The following is a 15,951-nucleotide window of genomic DNA, read 5'->3' on the forward strand; positions in this document are numbered from 1 at the left end:
TTTTCTGCCTCCTGACTTGCGTCTTCTTTTTAATTATGTTAGATGGGTGGGGAATGAATAGAAATGCTGTTCTGCAAGCACAAATGCTGGAAGTCGTTGATTGGTTTTGGGAGTCTGGTAAACAATCTCTGCGAGACACTTTTCCTTTTAAATCAAGAATCCGTCACTTGGCAAATTTTAATCAAAAGGTTGCGCAACGTGAATCTCTGATGCTTGCTGGTCCTTCTGAGCATTAGTAGTGCCTGATAGGGAATGATAGAAATGCTTGCTCCTTACCTCTCTTTATGGAGGTTACTGCAATATTTGCCATCCTGGCCTAATCCGGAAAACAGAGCAGTGGAATACAATAAATGGGTCCTCCAAAACATCCTCTTAAAACATCCTATTATGAATTTCACTGAGGTGTCTTTTTGTTGCGCAATTATCAGAAAATTATGACTGAGCTGCCATGTTGGGAAGGCTAATGCCAGTCAGGAAAGAATTGTTTCAAATGGGAAATTGGCTTTTGACAAAACAAAAGTTTTCTGTGAGAAGTGTCCTTCTGCTGAACTTTGATATTTTTTGTTGTTGAATCTCCATAATTTGTATTTGGAAATAAGGCACTGCAGCAGCATGTTCCCATTCTCTTCCGAAGGCTGGGCTCCCCGGTCAGATGACAACTTTTATTATGCACTACAACCAGGGTCTCCCGTGATGTACAGCCCCCTTTCAAGAGGGAAGATCATGGTACATCATGGGAGATGGTTTGACCAGGGAGCTAGTCTTATAGAGGGGAATGGGATCATGAGGTACTGTAACAACTTTCTCTGTTCAGTTTTTTGATACTAGACAGGAAAAGATACATTTTGCAATCAGCCCTAATGATAAGTGTGAGAAGTGAAATGCTCAGAAGCATGTACACTGTGATAGGCCCCCGAGACTGAAGTGTGTGGGAAACCTGAGATGCATCTTCTGTTGCTGAGACTGAAATATTGATCTCTTCTTTCCATTGTGTACACAGAGGGCCCAATTGATATAAATATGAGTGAAATCAGAATGGAGGATATCCATCAATTATTCTCAAAAGACCCAGCTATCAAGCTAGGAGGCCACTGGAAACCTGATGACTGCCTGCCTCGCTGGAAGGTAAACTATAGCCTCAAAACATCCATAGGCTACATTAAAATGTGATGCCATTGTTCAGTAAAAAGGAGTGCAAACAATTATACTGGCCAGAACTGGACTATAGTTACATTTTGCTGCTCCACAGAAAAATATGTTGATTTGCATCACAGATAATGTATGGATTTCTGTAACTTACCTAATTTTTGTCTAGCTACAGTAGTCCTCTATAAACCAGTAGCTTCAGGAGCCCATTAGCTAGTGACTGATGGATCAGCACTTCATTTCTTTTATAAAAAAGTTTTGGAGAGGACTGTGTGTTGCTAATGAAACATACCAGTTCAAATCCAACTCAGCTGATGATGGCTGAAGTGTCTTGTGTGCAGATTATTTAGTGGCTTGCATAATTAGTTTCAGTCTAGTTCCTAGCTGACAAGCATCCAGATCACTAACTTTACCACTGATTTTGTGCAAGAATTAGCCCAGAAAAATAAAGGGTAACATGGACCTTGAAGACAATAAATGTATCTTGCGTGGAGGCACGTTAACAGTATACTATAGGACAGTGGTCACCAACCAGTAGATTGGGATCTACTGGTAGATCTTAGAGCCTCTGACAGGTGATCCTGACTGGTTTGACCAGGAAGCTAGGGAGTGCTGGTTCTTCATTTGCCCCTCCAACCATTTGTCATGCTGCTCCTGCTCTCTACCTTGGAGCTGCCCCCCTGGATGCCTCCTGCTTGCTGTGCAGGCTGTGGGAGAGAGAATGGGGGCACTAATGTCAGGGTGTCCCTACTCACTCCACTTCTATACACTATCTCCACACAGACGGGGATGGAGGGAGCTTGGCAATGTAAATCTCTGTTGCTCTCACACCGTGTGTGTGTGTGTGTGTGTCTGTCTGTCTGTCTCATTCTCACAAACACACACTGTCCTTCACTCGTCTCCCAGCCCAACACGTATGTGGGGGGTTGTTCTTTTACTGCTTGCAAAGTGTGGTGTTTTTTGGTTTTTGACTGTCCCTGCCCTGAACCTCCTCCTACACTCAACCTCTTGCCCCAGATGTGAGTCCCCCTGCACTCCTTCCTAGAGCTTGAACCCTGAAACCCCTCCTAGACCCCAGTCCCCTGCTCTGGGCTAAGCCTGGAGCCCCTCCCACACTCCAAACGCCTTGACTCAAGAAGAGAGCCTGCACCGCAACCCCTTACCCCAGCCTAGGGATGTTAGATTTAGTTTAATCAACTAATCGACTAGTCGATGGATTTTCTGGGAAGTGTCTGGCTCTGCCTTTTAAATGGATTAAGAGTCTGTTGGCTCTTAATCCATTTAAAAGGCTAAAGCACAGCAGGGGATACCCAGTGTGAGCCAGAAATCAGCTGGCTCTTAATACATTTAATACCTACTTAATACCTGTCGGCTCTTAATACATTTAAAAAGCAGAGGCGCATCTGGGACTAGGCATGGGCTGAGAATCAGCTGATTCCTGGCTCGCACCCGGTCCTCGCTATCCCCTTGCCCCCCATGGAGTTGGTGCTGGGGAGAACTGCCTTTTAAGCCAGCTCCCTCCAGCACCGGCTGCTGCTTCTCATAGAGGCAGGAAAGTGGAGGAGGGAAGGGGAGCGACTAGTCCCTCAACTATCTGATAAGCTTTTGATTTATCAGATAGTCGATTAGTCACTTACATCCCTACCCCAGCCTTGTGAAAGTGAGTGAGGATGGGGGAGGAAGGGGGATGGAGTGAGTAGGGAGAAGCCTCAAAAGGAGTGGAGCAGAGGCAGGGCCTCAAAGAAGGGGCGGGAAAGAAGTGGTGTAAGGCTGTTTGGATTTGAAGTAGATTTTACATTGCACTTAAATTGAAAAAGTGATCTTGTAGTTAAAAAGGTTGGAGACCACTGCTATAGGAGAATCATGCTACCTTTTCAGTTGGTAGAGGATTTAAGTCTCTAGGGCAGTCAGTCTTTCAGCTCTGACTCAGCATGAAATTTAGGCCAGGTCTACACTAAAAGGGAAGGCTGACTCAAGATACACAACTCCAGTTACATTAAGTAGCTGGAGTCACTTGTTTTGTGTTTCCCTATCATCCCTATAGCAGGAGGCTGACAGGACCAAATGTTCTCTTTGGCTTCCCTTCTCACAGAAGCAGGAATACTAGCTGCTGACAGGGGCACCCTCTGAGTTCAATTTAGTGGGTCTTAACTACACCCACTATATTAAACTCCAGAAGGTTGATCGTAGCAGCATCAATCTTCCATTTAATGAAGACATGGCCTTAGGTAAGGTTTGAAAGAAATTTCCTCTCTCCAAAACAGTATATATTTAAAAAAGCTAGAATACTATAAAGCACAAAATAAGGAAGACATGAGTGAATGGCTAACACAATTGTGTACTCCATGTAGCACTGTAAAACAATCTTACAAAGTGGTTCTTACCCACCAAAGCTTATGCCTAAATAAATCAGTTAGTCTTTAAGGTGCCACGAGACTCCTTGTTTTTATAAAACAATCCTGCATGGCAGCCCCAAGAAAAGAGTTAGATTGTCTGTGGTCCTCTGGTTGTAAACACACATACATATGACTTCAGGTACTCTGAGCCCTGAGCTGATGGTTTGAGGCTGCTAAAGTGAAGGATGGATTCCTGATGTAGTAATAACTACCTGATGTCTTCCATCTCGTAGGTGGCAATCTTGATACCATTCCGCAATCGCTATGAGCATCTTCCAGTTCTCTTCAGGCACCTTATTCCAATGCTGCAGCGCCAACGTTTACAGTTCGCATTTTATGTCATTGAGCAAGTGAGTCACTTCCCATGCTTATGCAACTTATTTGGAGGGGCTAATCCATCACCAGTGGAGAAACTTGCTGTTGTGTGACTGATTGCTGTGCAATTAATCCTATGTATACAAGACAATTTGCTACCTTCTGCCCTCAGTTATTGCACAATAATGGAAAATCTCCAAGGTGTGCCCTGTGTTTGTTTTTGTTTGTTAGGCAGATAACATACTGTAGGCTTTCAAAGGTTACTGTTGAACATGGCTATGTGTTCAATATCTACTTTCTCATAATACGCCATTCACCTGAATGTCATGTTGGATGCAGACACTGCCTGACAGCTTCTGGGAAATTAAAGTGTCTTAGAATAAATTATGGTTGTTTAGCGCACATATCTATTGTTAAACCAGGACAAAAGGGTTACAAAAGCAGGAATCTAAAGGGTTTTGTTCCTTGAGTTTGTGTAAGAAGGCCCTGAGAATAATAACCGCCTTCCAAACATGTGGGGTGGGTGGGTGTGTGGGTGTGGGTGTGTACATTTTAAATATATATTGTATCTTGAGCTTCTCCTGAGAAATAACTCTTATTTCCTAGGCTGGTAATCAACCATTCAATCGTGCCATGCTCTTCAATATTGGCTTTCAGGAAGCAATGAAGGACTTGGACTGGGATTGTCTGATCTTTCATGATGTGGACCATATACCAGAAAATGACCGTAACTACTATGGATGTGGCCAGATGCCAAGACACTTTGCAGCCAAGCTGGATAAATATATGTATCTGTAAGCATCTATATTCTCCCTTTATATAATAATGGATAAAGAGCAATAACTAGCTTTTAACTAGATGAATTTCAGTTTGGCTTCCAGGTTTTGTGCAACTAAACATAGCAGAAATAGAGGCAAACAACCCAACAACTCAAGGCTTAATTCAGTCGCATCTAGGAGAATGGCTGCTCTGACAGACAGCGAGCAGGCAACTGCATCAGCCCTGACATGTGATGCCGTTTACATAGGTTTGACTAATGCACTCTCTTTTATTTAGGCTCCCTTATAATGAGTTCTTTGGTGGAGTGAGTGGTTTAACAGTGGAACAGTTTCAGAAAATCAATGGCTTTCCTAATGCATTCTGGGGCTGGGGCGGAGAGGATGACGACCTTTGGAACAGGTACTGATGTGTGTCTTGGCTTGAGCCCCCTTCCCAAGGGATGGGGGGGCGGTGGGCGGTGGACTGTCGGAGACCACTATGCAAAAGATAGCAGGGGTGGACAGGCTGAGGCCACTTCCCAAGGGATGGGGAGTGGATGGGCTTCCATGCAAACTTCCAAATGGTATGATTCTTCTGTTCATTGATGGGTTCTCGTAGGACTGTCTAACTCCCAACACCTGATGAATGTGGTACAAACTGTCTTTATTGACAATATGATAGTGGCTGGCCTGGTACAGGAATGTGCTGGCATAGGGGTTGGGAATGTATTTCCTTGTGCATGCAGTGCCCGCGCCCAGCTTCTTGACTGTGGAATCTCCTCAGGGTTTTGCTGGCCATATTCTGAGTGGGAGAAAAATAGCATGGGTGCTCTACCTGCTGCTGTGAACAGGCGCTAAGCCTGTCCTCTTAAAGCCTTAATTTTAAGCAGCTTGCAGACATCTCCAGCCTTGCCCTTGCCTGAAGAGGGCTTTACGCAGAGAGTGTGGATTGATGCTGGAGCTATTCCATACCCTCTTCAGATGCGGGAGGAGAGGGAAAAGGGAAGACAATTAACCCCCTTTAGGCTGTGCTGGTAAATGGAAAGACTGAGGTTTGATTCCAATCTGTTAAAGCAAATTTGATTGGAAGCTCCTAGCTACCAGAGAATGAGGGGAAACAGTTCTCGCCATAAGCAACTTTGTGAAATTGTTGGCCCTGGGAATTATTTCTTATGTTGATGTTCATCTGAGGATCAGTTTGACTGCTCATCTAAAACTTACTGAAAGCAGCTTAGTTGGCCCAAAACCTGAAGGGGTTGAAATCTTCCCACTCTATTTAGCCAGCTGATGGAAACGCGTACTTATTGCAGACAAGTTTTTTGCAGCTCATGATTGTTCAGTCTCAGCAAGTATTGAATTTGGAGCAAACGCAGCAGTCACTCTGATCTTTGTAATACAGGGTGCAGTATGCAGGCTACTCGGTGACTCGACCAGAAGGAGACACGGGGAAATACAAGTCAATTCCGCACCATCATCGAGGCGAAGTACAGTTCCTGGGAAGGTAAATGAGATTTTCATTACTGGAGATTCATTTTACACTGAAGGATCCCTAAATCATCATGCCACTATATAAATCCACTATGTGGCTACACCTTGAATGAGTGGTGGGCAAAATATGTCGCACAGGCTGGATCAGGCTTGGCAGCATCCCGCAGCCCAGGAGAGCCTCAGGGAGGGAGCCTGCCTTAGGGTGCTGCTGGCTGGGGCTGATTAGATAATCAACTTTTTCCCACAACCCCTCTGCCCCCCCTCCAGAACTCCTGCCCCAGGTCACAACCCCCTCCTGCAGCCCTTCTCCAAGTCAAAATCCTCTCCTACACCCATACTCCCTCCTAGACCCCTACACCCCTATCCCCTGCTTCAAGTTACAACCTCCTTCTGTGTGCGGTCACAACCCAACCCCCTGTACCCTGCCCCAGGTCAAAACCCCCTCCCAGACCTTGCACCCCCTCCTGCATCCCTCCATCACGTCAGAATCTTCTCCTGCACCCATGCCCTCTCCTGGACTCTACACCCCATTCTCCTGCTCCAGGGCATAACCCTCCCCCCTTTCACTGAACCTCCCTTCCAGACTCCACATCCCCTCACCTCACCCAAGTTCCCTACCCTGAGCTCCCTTCTGTATCTAGCCTCCAATCCAGGTCCTGCACCTCCTGCATTAATACCATGGAAGTGTGTGGCCCATGATCACTTACCAAATTCTTGGAGTAGCGCCCTCCCCCCAAAAAATTATTGCCCATCTTTGCCTTGAATACGGAGTCCAGTAAAAAACAGGAAAAAGTTGTCAAAAATGATCAAAGATATGGAACCGCTTCCATAGAAGGAAAGACTAAGAAGACTGGGACTGTTCAGCTTAGAAAAGAGATGACTATGGGGGGGATATGATAGAGGTCTATAAAATCATAAATGGGTGGAGAAAGTGAATAGAGAAGTGTTACTTAACTTTTCACACTATGCAAAAACCAGGTGCCACCTAATTAATAGGTTGCCAGTTTAATACAAACAAAAGGAAGCACTTTTTCACACAATGCACAGCTAACCTGAGGAACTCATTGCCATGAGATGTGGTGATGGCCAAAAGTGTAACAGGGTTTAAAAAAGAATTGAGTAAATTCATGGAAAAGGTTCAAGAATAACTGTTAAGCAAGATGGTCAGGGACCCAGTCCTGTGCTTGGGGTGACCCTGATCTTCTGACTACCAGAACCTGGAAGTGGTAGACAAGGGTTGTTGTTTTCCCAAAAGAGCAAGTTTTACTTATGACATGCTCTGTCCTTGTTACTATTAGACCTTTTTTGAGTGATTTCAAACTTTTGCATTTGCATCTTGCAGGTGGCTTCCATTGCAAAAGCAATATGTCTTTGTCTCCTGCTTCGTAGCACTTTTGCTCCATTTTTGTTTGAGGTGAAATAAAACCTTAACGGCGTCTTCCAGGTTTTTCATTTTCCTAGAGTAAAAATCCAGCTGACAACAAGCTCAGAGAGCTGTTTCTGGATATGTAAATGTACCACATGCTGTCCCCTATTTTCCAGAGGAACCTCAGGGGAAATACAAGTGAGAAGTATGGAATGGCACCAAAGAGCTAGTTTAACAGAACCAGTGGGAACGATTTATTTGTGAACAATTACATGACTTAGCACCTCACAACCTACAACTGTTTGTTTCAAATGACAAGTGGATATAAATTGTATTCTCCATTACTAATTCCAGAAGAGAAACTGCTAGGAGAGGTCTCTGAGAAACTCCCAAAGCTCATCCTGCTAATACTTTTTGAATTAACTGTAAATTCAAGCAGGGAATGAACCAGTAGTTCATTAAGCTCTTGGCCTCTTTCCAGTTCTCCTAGCTTCCATTTGTGATGCAGATAAAAATCTTTATATCTAGCTTTCATTTTACTACCAAACAGATTATGATGAAGAAATTGCTATCATTTTAATTCTCTGTAGTTGAACCAAGGAGGTCAATTTCAGGGAAGAAGGTCACCATTGTTTAGTTTCTCTTAAGTATCAAAGGACTACACTGCAATGGAAACGAGAGCTTTAGATTTGCCTCCTTTATTTAATCAGGTCTGGAATTTTGTAGGCTGATGGTCAGCATGATCCAGTGAAAATGCTGTCACTTATTTGGCAACAGTCACTTGTGGTGCATTACTACATGATAGTGATTTCAGAGGATTTTGAAGCCGTCTGATTTTTTTTTTAAGCCTCTCCACTTGCAATATCCCCAACTATCAAATCAGAGCATGACATAGCAGCCCACCTCTGACTGTAAAGCTTGCAGTGACAAATGGTATGGGCTACCTGACATAATTCAAAGGCTTTGAACTAACCCTTTCCTTTTTTTCCCTATTTTTGTGCTGGACTAGGACTTTGTCTGGGATAGGGTCTGGTTTAGAGCCATCTGTGTATTTCCTCAAGGGTGCTTCCTAGTGTAGATGGGCCAAAGCTGGTATTTCCCTCGTGCAACTTATCCCTGCTTTTCATTGATGTCACTGGCGTAAACAACTTTGTCTGGATGCAAAGCCCCCACCGTAGTGTGCGGCTACACTGAGGGAGCAAACAGGGTGCACCCCCAGTCTGGACAAACTCTAGTGATGGATATATTATTGAGAACAATTCTCCATTCTCCTGTGTCTCTTCTGTCTCTGACTTGTGACTTTAAGACTCTTTGCTTTTGTCTTCCTTGTCTCTGACCATTTTTTTTTCTTACCTTACTGATAGCTCTTTCAGTGGGTTGTTTCCTCCCATCTCTCTTGCTTCCTGTATCTGCTCATGTAATTTCAGAGCCCTGAGCTGATGAACCTCCAACTTCCTCATATCTCTGCCTATCTCACAGCTTCTTCTGGATCCCCCTATTTCTCTAATTGACATAAGAACATAAGAACGGCCATACTGGGTCAGACCAAAGGTCCATCCAGCCCAGTATCCTGTCTGCCAACAGTGGCCAATGCCAGGTGCCCCAGAGGGAATGAAACGAACAGGTAATGATCAAGCGATCTCTCTCCTGCCGTCCGTCTCCACCCTCTGACAGAGGCTGGGGACACCATTCCTTACCCATACTGGCTAATAGCCATTTATGGACTTAACCTCCATGATTTTATCTAGTTCTCTTTTAACCCCTGTTATAGTCCTGTCCTTCACAGCCTCCTCAGGCAAGGAGTTCCACAGGTTGACTATGCGCTGTGTGAAGAACAACTTCCTTTTATTTGTTTTAAACCTGCTGCCCATTAATTTCATTTGGTGGCCCCTAGTTCTTATATTATGGGAACAAGTAACTAACTTTTCCTTAATCGCTTTCTCCACACCACTCATGATTTTATAGACCTCTATCATATCCCCCTCTTAGTTTCCTCTTTTCCAAGCTGAAAAGTCCCAGTCTCTTTAATCTCTCCTCATATGGGACCCATTCCAAACCCCTAATCATTTTAGTTGCCCTTCTCTGAACCTTTTCTAATGCCAGTATATCTCTTTTTTGAGATGAGGAGACCACATCTGTACGTAATATTCCAGATGTGGGCATACCATGGATTTATATAAGGGCAATAAGATATTCTCATCTTATTTTCTATCCCTTTTTTTAATGATTCCTAACATCCTGTTTTCTTTTTTGACTGCTGCTGCACACTGCGTGGACATCTTCAGAGAACTATCCACTATGATTCCAAGATCTCTTACAAAATTAGTTGTAGCTAAATTAGCACCCATCATATTATATGTATAGTTGGTTATTTTTCCCAAAGTGCATTACTTTACATTTACCCACATTCAATTTCATTTGCCATTTTGTTGCTCAGTCGCTTAGTTTGGTGAGATATTTTCTAAGTTCTTCACAGTCTGCTTTGGTCTTAACTACCTTGAGCAGTTTAGTATTGTCTGCAAACTTTGCCACCTAACTATTTACCCCTTTTTCCAGATCATTTATGAATAAGTTGAATAGGATTGGTCCTAGGACTGACCCTTGGGGAACACCACTAGTTACCCTATTCTGAAAATGTACCATTTATTCCTACACTTTGTTTCCTGTCTTTTAGCCAGTTCTCAGTCCATGAAAGGATCTTCCCTCTTATCCCATGACAACTTAATTTATGTAAGACCCTTTGGTGAGGGACCTTGTCAAAGGCTTTCTGGAAATCTAAGTATACTGTTTCTACTGGATCCCCCTTGTCCACATGTTTGACCCCTTCAAAGAACTCTAATAGATTAGTAAGACATGATTTCCCTTTACAGAAATCATGTTGACTTTTGCCCCCAAAATTATGTTCTTCTATGTGTCTGAGAATTTTATTCTTTACTATTGTTTCAACTAATTTGTCCAGTACTGACGTTAGACTTACCGGTGTGTAATTGCCGGGATCGTCTCTAGAGCCCTTTTTAAATATTGGCGTTACGTTAGCTATCTTCCAGTTGTTGGGTACAGAAGCTGATTTAAAGGATAGGTTACAAACCATAGTAAATAGTTCCGCAATTTCACATTTGAGTTCTTTCAGAACTCCTGGGTGAATGCCATCCAGTCCCAGTGACTTGTTACTGTTAATTGATAAACTTAATTCCAAAACCTTCTCTAATGACATTTCAATGTGAGACAATTCCTCAGATTTGTCACCTACAAAGGACGGGTCAGGTTTGGGAATCAACCTAACATCCTCAGCCGTGAAGACTGAAGCAAAGAATTCATTTAGTTTCTCCGCAATGACTTTATCCTCTTTAAGTGCTCCTTTTGTATCTCTATCATCCAGGGGCCTCACTGGCTGTTTAGCAGGCTTTCTGCTTCTGATGCACTTAACAAACATTTTGTTATTACCTTTGGAGTTTTTGGCTAGCTGTTCTTCAAACTCCTTTTTAGCTTTTCTTCTCCAATTGATCAAATGGAACTTCACTTCCCTGAATGTTGTCCTAACTGACACACTCTTAGGCCACATCTCCACTTTCTGGAGGATCAACACTCTGGCGATCAATCTTCTGGGATTCAAGTTAGAGGATCTAATGAAGATCCGCTAAATTGAACACTGATGGATTCCCCTTTGGTGTCAGTACTCTTCACTGTCACAAGGCGTAAGGAAAGTCAATAGGAGCATTTCTCCCATTGACCTCCCGCTGTGGAGACCGCACCAAACTCGGCTTAAGGTATGTTGACTCCAGCTGTGTTTACGTAGCTAGAGTTGCTTACCTTATTAAGCCAACCTTCCCCCCGTAGTGTAGACCTGGCCATAGTCTATTCAGGCCGTCCAGCTCAGGCCTTGAGCTGATTGGGTGCGGGGAATTGACAATCTCTTGCCAGATCTTTGTTGCTACTTCTCCCTCTGCTCTGTCCTTTCTGTCTCCAGTGCTATAACTGTATCATATGCCAGTGTGTTTCTCCTGCTTGGGCTACTGTAATCTCTTCCATTCTGGACTCTCTCCTTTCCCTTTTTCAATGTATCCAGCAAGCTACAGATAAAACTCTTCCTGCTGCTTTGCTTCCGTGTTCCTTGACTAATTTAATCTTTTGTGGACTGAGTTCAAAGTCTTCATGCTTTACTTTAACATCCTGGAAAAGCATTAACGATTGTGAAACAACTAGATACTATAAGAATGAGGGCTACGCAAGTACCAAAGAACCTACCTGGCCTGTATGTTTGCACCTTTCCTTCTCACACAATGTGCTGTGTATCTTTATGATGCTCTTCCATGTTGCCTCCAACCCCGAAATGAAGGGCCAAGAACCTTTTCTCTTCACTGCCTCAAATCCGGTTTTTCTGACTGATTTCCTGCCCCACTGCCTTTACTCCAGTTCTCTTTGCTTCAAGTTCTTGGGAATGGTTTTATTTTGGCAAAAATTAAAACAAATAACAATCTTTTACATCCCTCATGCCCCCCTCCTTTCATCTGTCTCAGATGATCAATTCTCCTGGACAGAGGCATTGGGGATGTAAAATCCAGTTTAATTAGTTAACCAATTAAACATAATGTTTAAGCAGTTAACCGATTAAACAGGGGTGGGCAGAGGGCTTGCTGCGCCAGGCTGGCGTTGCCTCCTTCTCTCCCCCTCTCTCCCAATGGTGATACTTACTGGTTAACTGTTAACCGGTATTCACATCCCTAAAAGGCATGCTTTACTTTTGTATAGAGGCATGCGGAAAACACGCTAAGGTCATTCAGCTCTTTCATGTCAACACTTGACAGTTTTGAGGAAGGAAGTTATCAATTCTTGTTTGAGTGTGGAGTTTGACTCAACTGTGCTAGCTCGACACAGGGAACATACGAGCCTAGAAAAATAACACGGGTCTGATCCTGTGCTAGGCATCGCTTCTAACAGTGGATCAGCATTTTATTTCTACAAAGTGCACTACATATTTACATGTCTAAATGCTGGAGCTGCTTCAGTAAAAATATTTAAGGGGGTCTGTGTTGAGGAGGATTTTCTCACGTTAGTTTTTTCTTGTTGGGACTGGACTGTGTATAGTGGCACTCAGTCTAAATTTGTTGAGTTTGGAATGGATGCATCCATCTTTTGTTCTCTTTAAACAGGTATGCATTGCTGCGGAAGTCAAAAGAGAGGCAAGTCCTGGATGGTCTCAATAACTTGAACTACTTTCCAAACATTACGTGTGACGCCTTGTATAAAAACGTAACTGTTAACCTGACTCCAGAGCTGGCTCTGGTAAATGAAAACTGAGAAGAGACAATAAGTTTGCTTTGCTCTTTGCCAAGAAAGCAACATGTTAGACATTCTTTTGTAGGTTTACCAAGGACAAGAAATATATTGTCTAATGAAGGATCACAGTATTTTGAAGAATAAAATTGAAAGAATACACACAAATCGCCTGTCCCAATCTGATTGTGCAGCAAGCTCGGGGACTTCACTCGCCTTCCGATTTTAAGGACAATGGTGTGACCTGTTGCTCTCATCTCTGCATTCCGTCTCCTCCAACAATCACAAACACCGCAACAGTGATCTGATGTGCTTTCTTCTTACGGAACCAGTTTGGCTGAACAACTCTGACTTCTTGAGTTTGGATGCCAGAAGCAATCCACTAGGCAACTCCCCTAATCGGAGATCAAGTGAAACTTAAAATGATACCATTCTTCTACCTGTATGTGTTCTGTTTTTTTTAAAATGACCTGCTTGAAGTATATACAACAAAATCGCTTCTTAAAGAAGTGTAAGTGTAAATAAGCTGTGTAAAATGCCTCTTTTTAATTTTCTTTTACAATTAAAACTCAAGCTAAAGGTTTACATATTAGGATCACTTATATAGACCCCAATCCTGCAAACATGTACATAATTTTACTCGTGAGCAGGTCTCTCTGCTCATGTAAGTATTTCCTGTGATATAAAGCTAAAGCACTTGCTGAAGTGTTTGCAGCATCTGGGTCTGCGTTAGTTGGTTGCTGGGTTCCAGAAATAAGAGCCACATCATTGCTTATTATGGAAATGGAGGGGGCTTTTGGGGAGAAGGGAAGGATAATGGAAACCTCATGAAAGTACAAAATATCCAGCTCATATCATTGTATGAGAGGGAATGTGTAAATTATAGTTCTTATGGAGTTTTTCCATTTTATTCCTGTTAGGTTTTCATTGTCCGTTGCTTAGATTCTAGACTAATTCAGATGCATCCCTTCCTCTTCTCCCCTTCCCTCTACAAAATTCACCAGTAGGCTCATGTGGTTTCCATGCAAAAAATTGCAAAAATCTTACTTTCCCTCATCTGTCACTGTCTTTAGTTTTGGGCAGTCAGTTGCGGTTTATTAAATCTGCTCCCAAATTAACAATGTTCTACAGTGATTCCTCTAATGTAACATTTTTGTTCTATGAAATAGTATTTTGATATATTTATTGTGGAAATTGAACAGTACACTGAACTAATGTACATTCTAATTGTAGGCAGAATCCTTGGTTATTTTTCTTAGCCAGAGCAAGCATTGCACAAGTACAAATAGAGAGCTAGATTTATCCACAGATATAAAATCAGAATGAGGAAAAAATGAAGGGCATTCTATTTCGGAAAACACTGTAGTGCTTGGTTGATATCCCCATTTTCACATGTTCAGATTTTTTTCTGAACTGTCCTCCCTGGATTGTGCCTGTGTTTTGTTTTGTTTTCCCTCCTTGGTTTAAAATGATCCATCACCTACGCAGTATATACAAACTCACTTTTACTGGATTTCTATCTAGTAAAAGTGTTCTGGGTTGCTTTTTTATATGTCTATTTATAAAGATTGTGAGTATTTCAGCTCAGAAGTTCTTTAACTTTCCTTTATTGCATTGTTTGCCTTCTGTTTCCTGAACTCTTATGGTTTACATTGTTTTCTTGGTTCCATGGACATATGATCCCCATACACATCTGTTGTGGGTGTGATTGACCAGGCCTCTTGTCTCTTGAGAGTAACTTAGTTTAGAAAACATGGAGTTCTTGTTGTGTAGATCTTATCAGTTATCAGCCTGCATGAGAGGACAGTATATCTGCCCTTGAAAGTGCTGGTAAGTTTGGTAATTTAGGTTTAAAGTCTTGGAATACATGTGCTTTACAAATGTTTCCTGACATTTATAGTTTGGTTAATATGGCACATATAGCAATAAAAGACTCTCTTGCTTCTGATTCTTGATCTCTGTAATTCTTGTGGATCCTTTTCAAATGTTGAACTTCACTCTCCCTCTTATTTCTTTAATCTTGAAACGTTGTTAGCAACTGATGTCTTTAATGGTGCTTTAAACAAGGAATGTATTTCAAATGGTCTAAATTCACAACCACAGGAATTGTGTATGCATATGTGAGTAGATGTTAGGCTGTATTTTAGTTTGGCTAAGTCCTTAATATATATTTGCCATCTCTTGTGCCCTCTATTTTGAACAAAAAAGGCATTACCTCTACTCAGAAATGCACTCATTTAAGGTTGACCTGAAAGTGCCCGTTTCACACCTAATCTGTTTCACTTTTTGCATTTGTGGGTTTTTTTGGGGGGGAGGGGTCAGTCAGGTTGAGTTTTTCCCTCTCTCTAAAATGTGGAATATCTTAAAATGTGCACTGTTAATCTTATCAGCTAAGTCAAATACTGTATAGAAATGTAATTGTTAAAACATTTTGTCAAGTGCATGTGCTGTTTTATGGTGTAAAAATTCTCATAGTAAAAAGAACTGTACATATACTGGCAGCTGCAATTCAACAAGGCCACTTGTGCCCCCCTTGTACATCAACATTGTCTACTAAACTTACTGGGGGTCGGGGCATGTTCAATGCTGATTTTAACAAGCCATGTGGGATTTTATTTGCTACAATATTTATTTAAAGTTCATTATTTTTTTAAAGCTCCTCTTCTATAAAGAATTTAACAATGGAGCAACAGCCACACACTTCTAGTCACTCACTGTCCACGGTAGAATTAAATCTTAGATAGTATACATCCATCATCATGGCTTTTGAACTTCTCTTAAGTTTTTAAGAGGTGCCAGGTACATGTTTGCACTGAAACGTAGTGTTTTAAGAGACACACACAACTTTTTTCAGCAGAGCAATCCTTTGTATCATTACATTTATTTACCCATGTGTTTGTACATTTTTGTATTTAATTTATGAATGATTTTTCAGTAAAAAAAATACATATTCAAGAACCAAGAAACTGCAGTGAAGTCTCTTATGGTGTGTGCTTTTTGGGAGGGGAAGTGGCTTGTGGTTTGTCTGATGAGGGGTGTAGAGAAAAGGAGGTATCTGTACCTTGAATAGTAAGTCTTTAGAACAGAGCACAATGTCAGCAAAAAGAAAAAAGCACTTGAGGGTCCACCCTGTCATCTGCCTTTGGGTATGGAGTCCAACATTGTTTTCATTGCAGTGGCATGTAGAGGCATCATTGCATTGTGCAAA

General features: G+C 42.2%; 1 protein-coding gene across 1 annotated transcript in view; it reads left to right on the plus strand.

The window, feature by feature from the left end:
* Window positions 1-15,709, plus strand: part of B4GALT5 (beta-1,4-galactosyltransferase 5) — a 73,772-nt gene extending 58,063 nt beyond the window's left edge. The window contains exons 4-9 of the mRNA XM_075901224.2: window positions 1,001-1,125; window positions 3,776-3,892; window positions 4,464-4,651; window positions 4,914-5,036; window positions 6,015-6,116; window positions 12,620-15,709. Of these exons, the coding sequence (XP_075757339.2) occupies window positions 1,001-1,125; window positions 3,776-3,892; window positions 4,464-4,651; window positions 4,914-5,036; window positions 6,015-6,116; window positions 12,620-12,767 (803 nt within the window). The 3' untranslated portion in view covers window positions 12,768-15,709. The remainder of the gene's footprint in view (window positions 1-1,000; window positions 1,126-3,775; window positions 3,893-4,463; window positions 4,652-4,913; window positions 5,037-6,014; window positions 6,117-12,619) is intronic.
* The last annotated feature ends 242 nt before the right edge of the window (window positions 15,710-15,951 follow it).

Source organism: Pelodiscus sinensis, chromosome 17, assembly GCF_052426305.1.
Source record: "Pelodiscus sinensis isolate ZL-2025 chromosome 17, ASM5242630v1, whole genome shotgun sequence".
NCBI classification, from domain to species: domain Eukaryota; kingdom Metazoa; phylum Chordata; order Testudines; family Trionychidae; genus Pelodiscus; species Pelodiscus sinensis.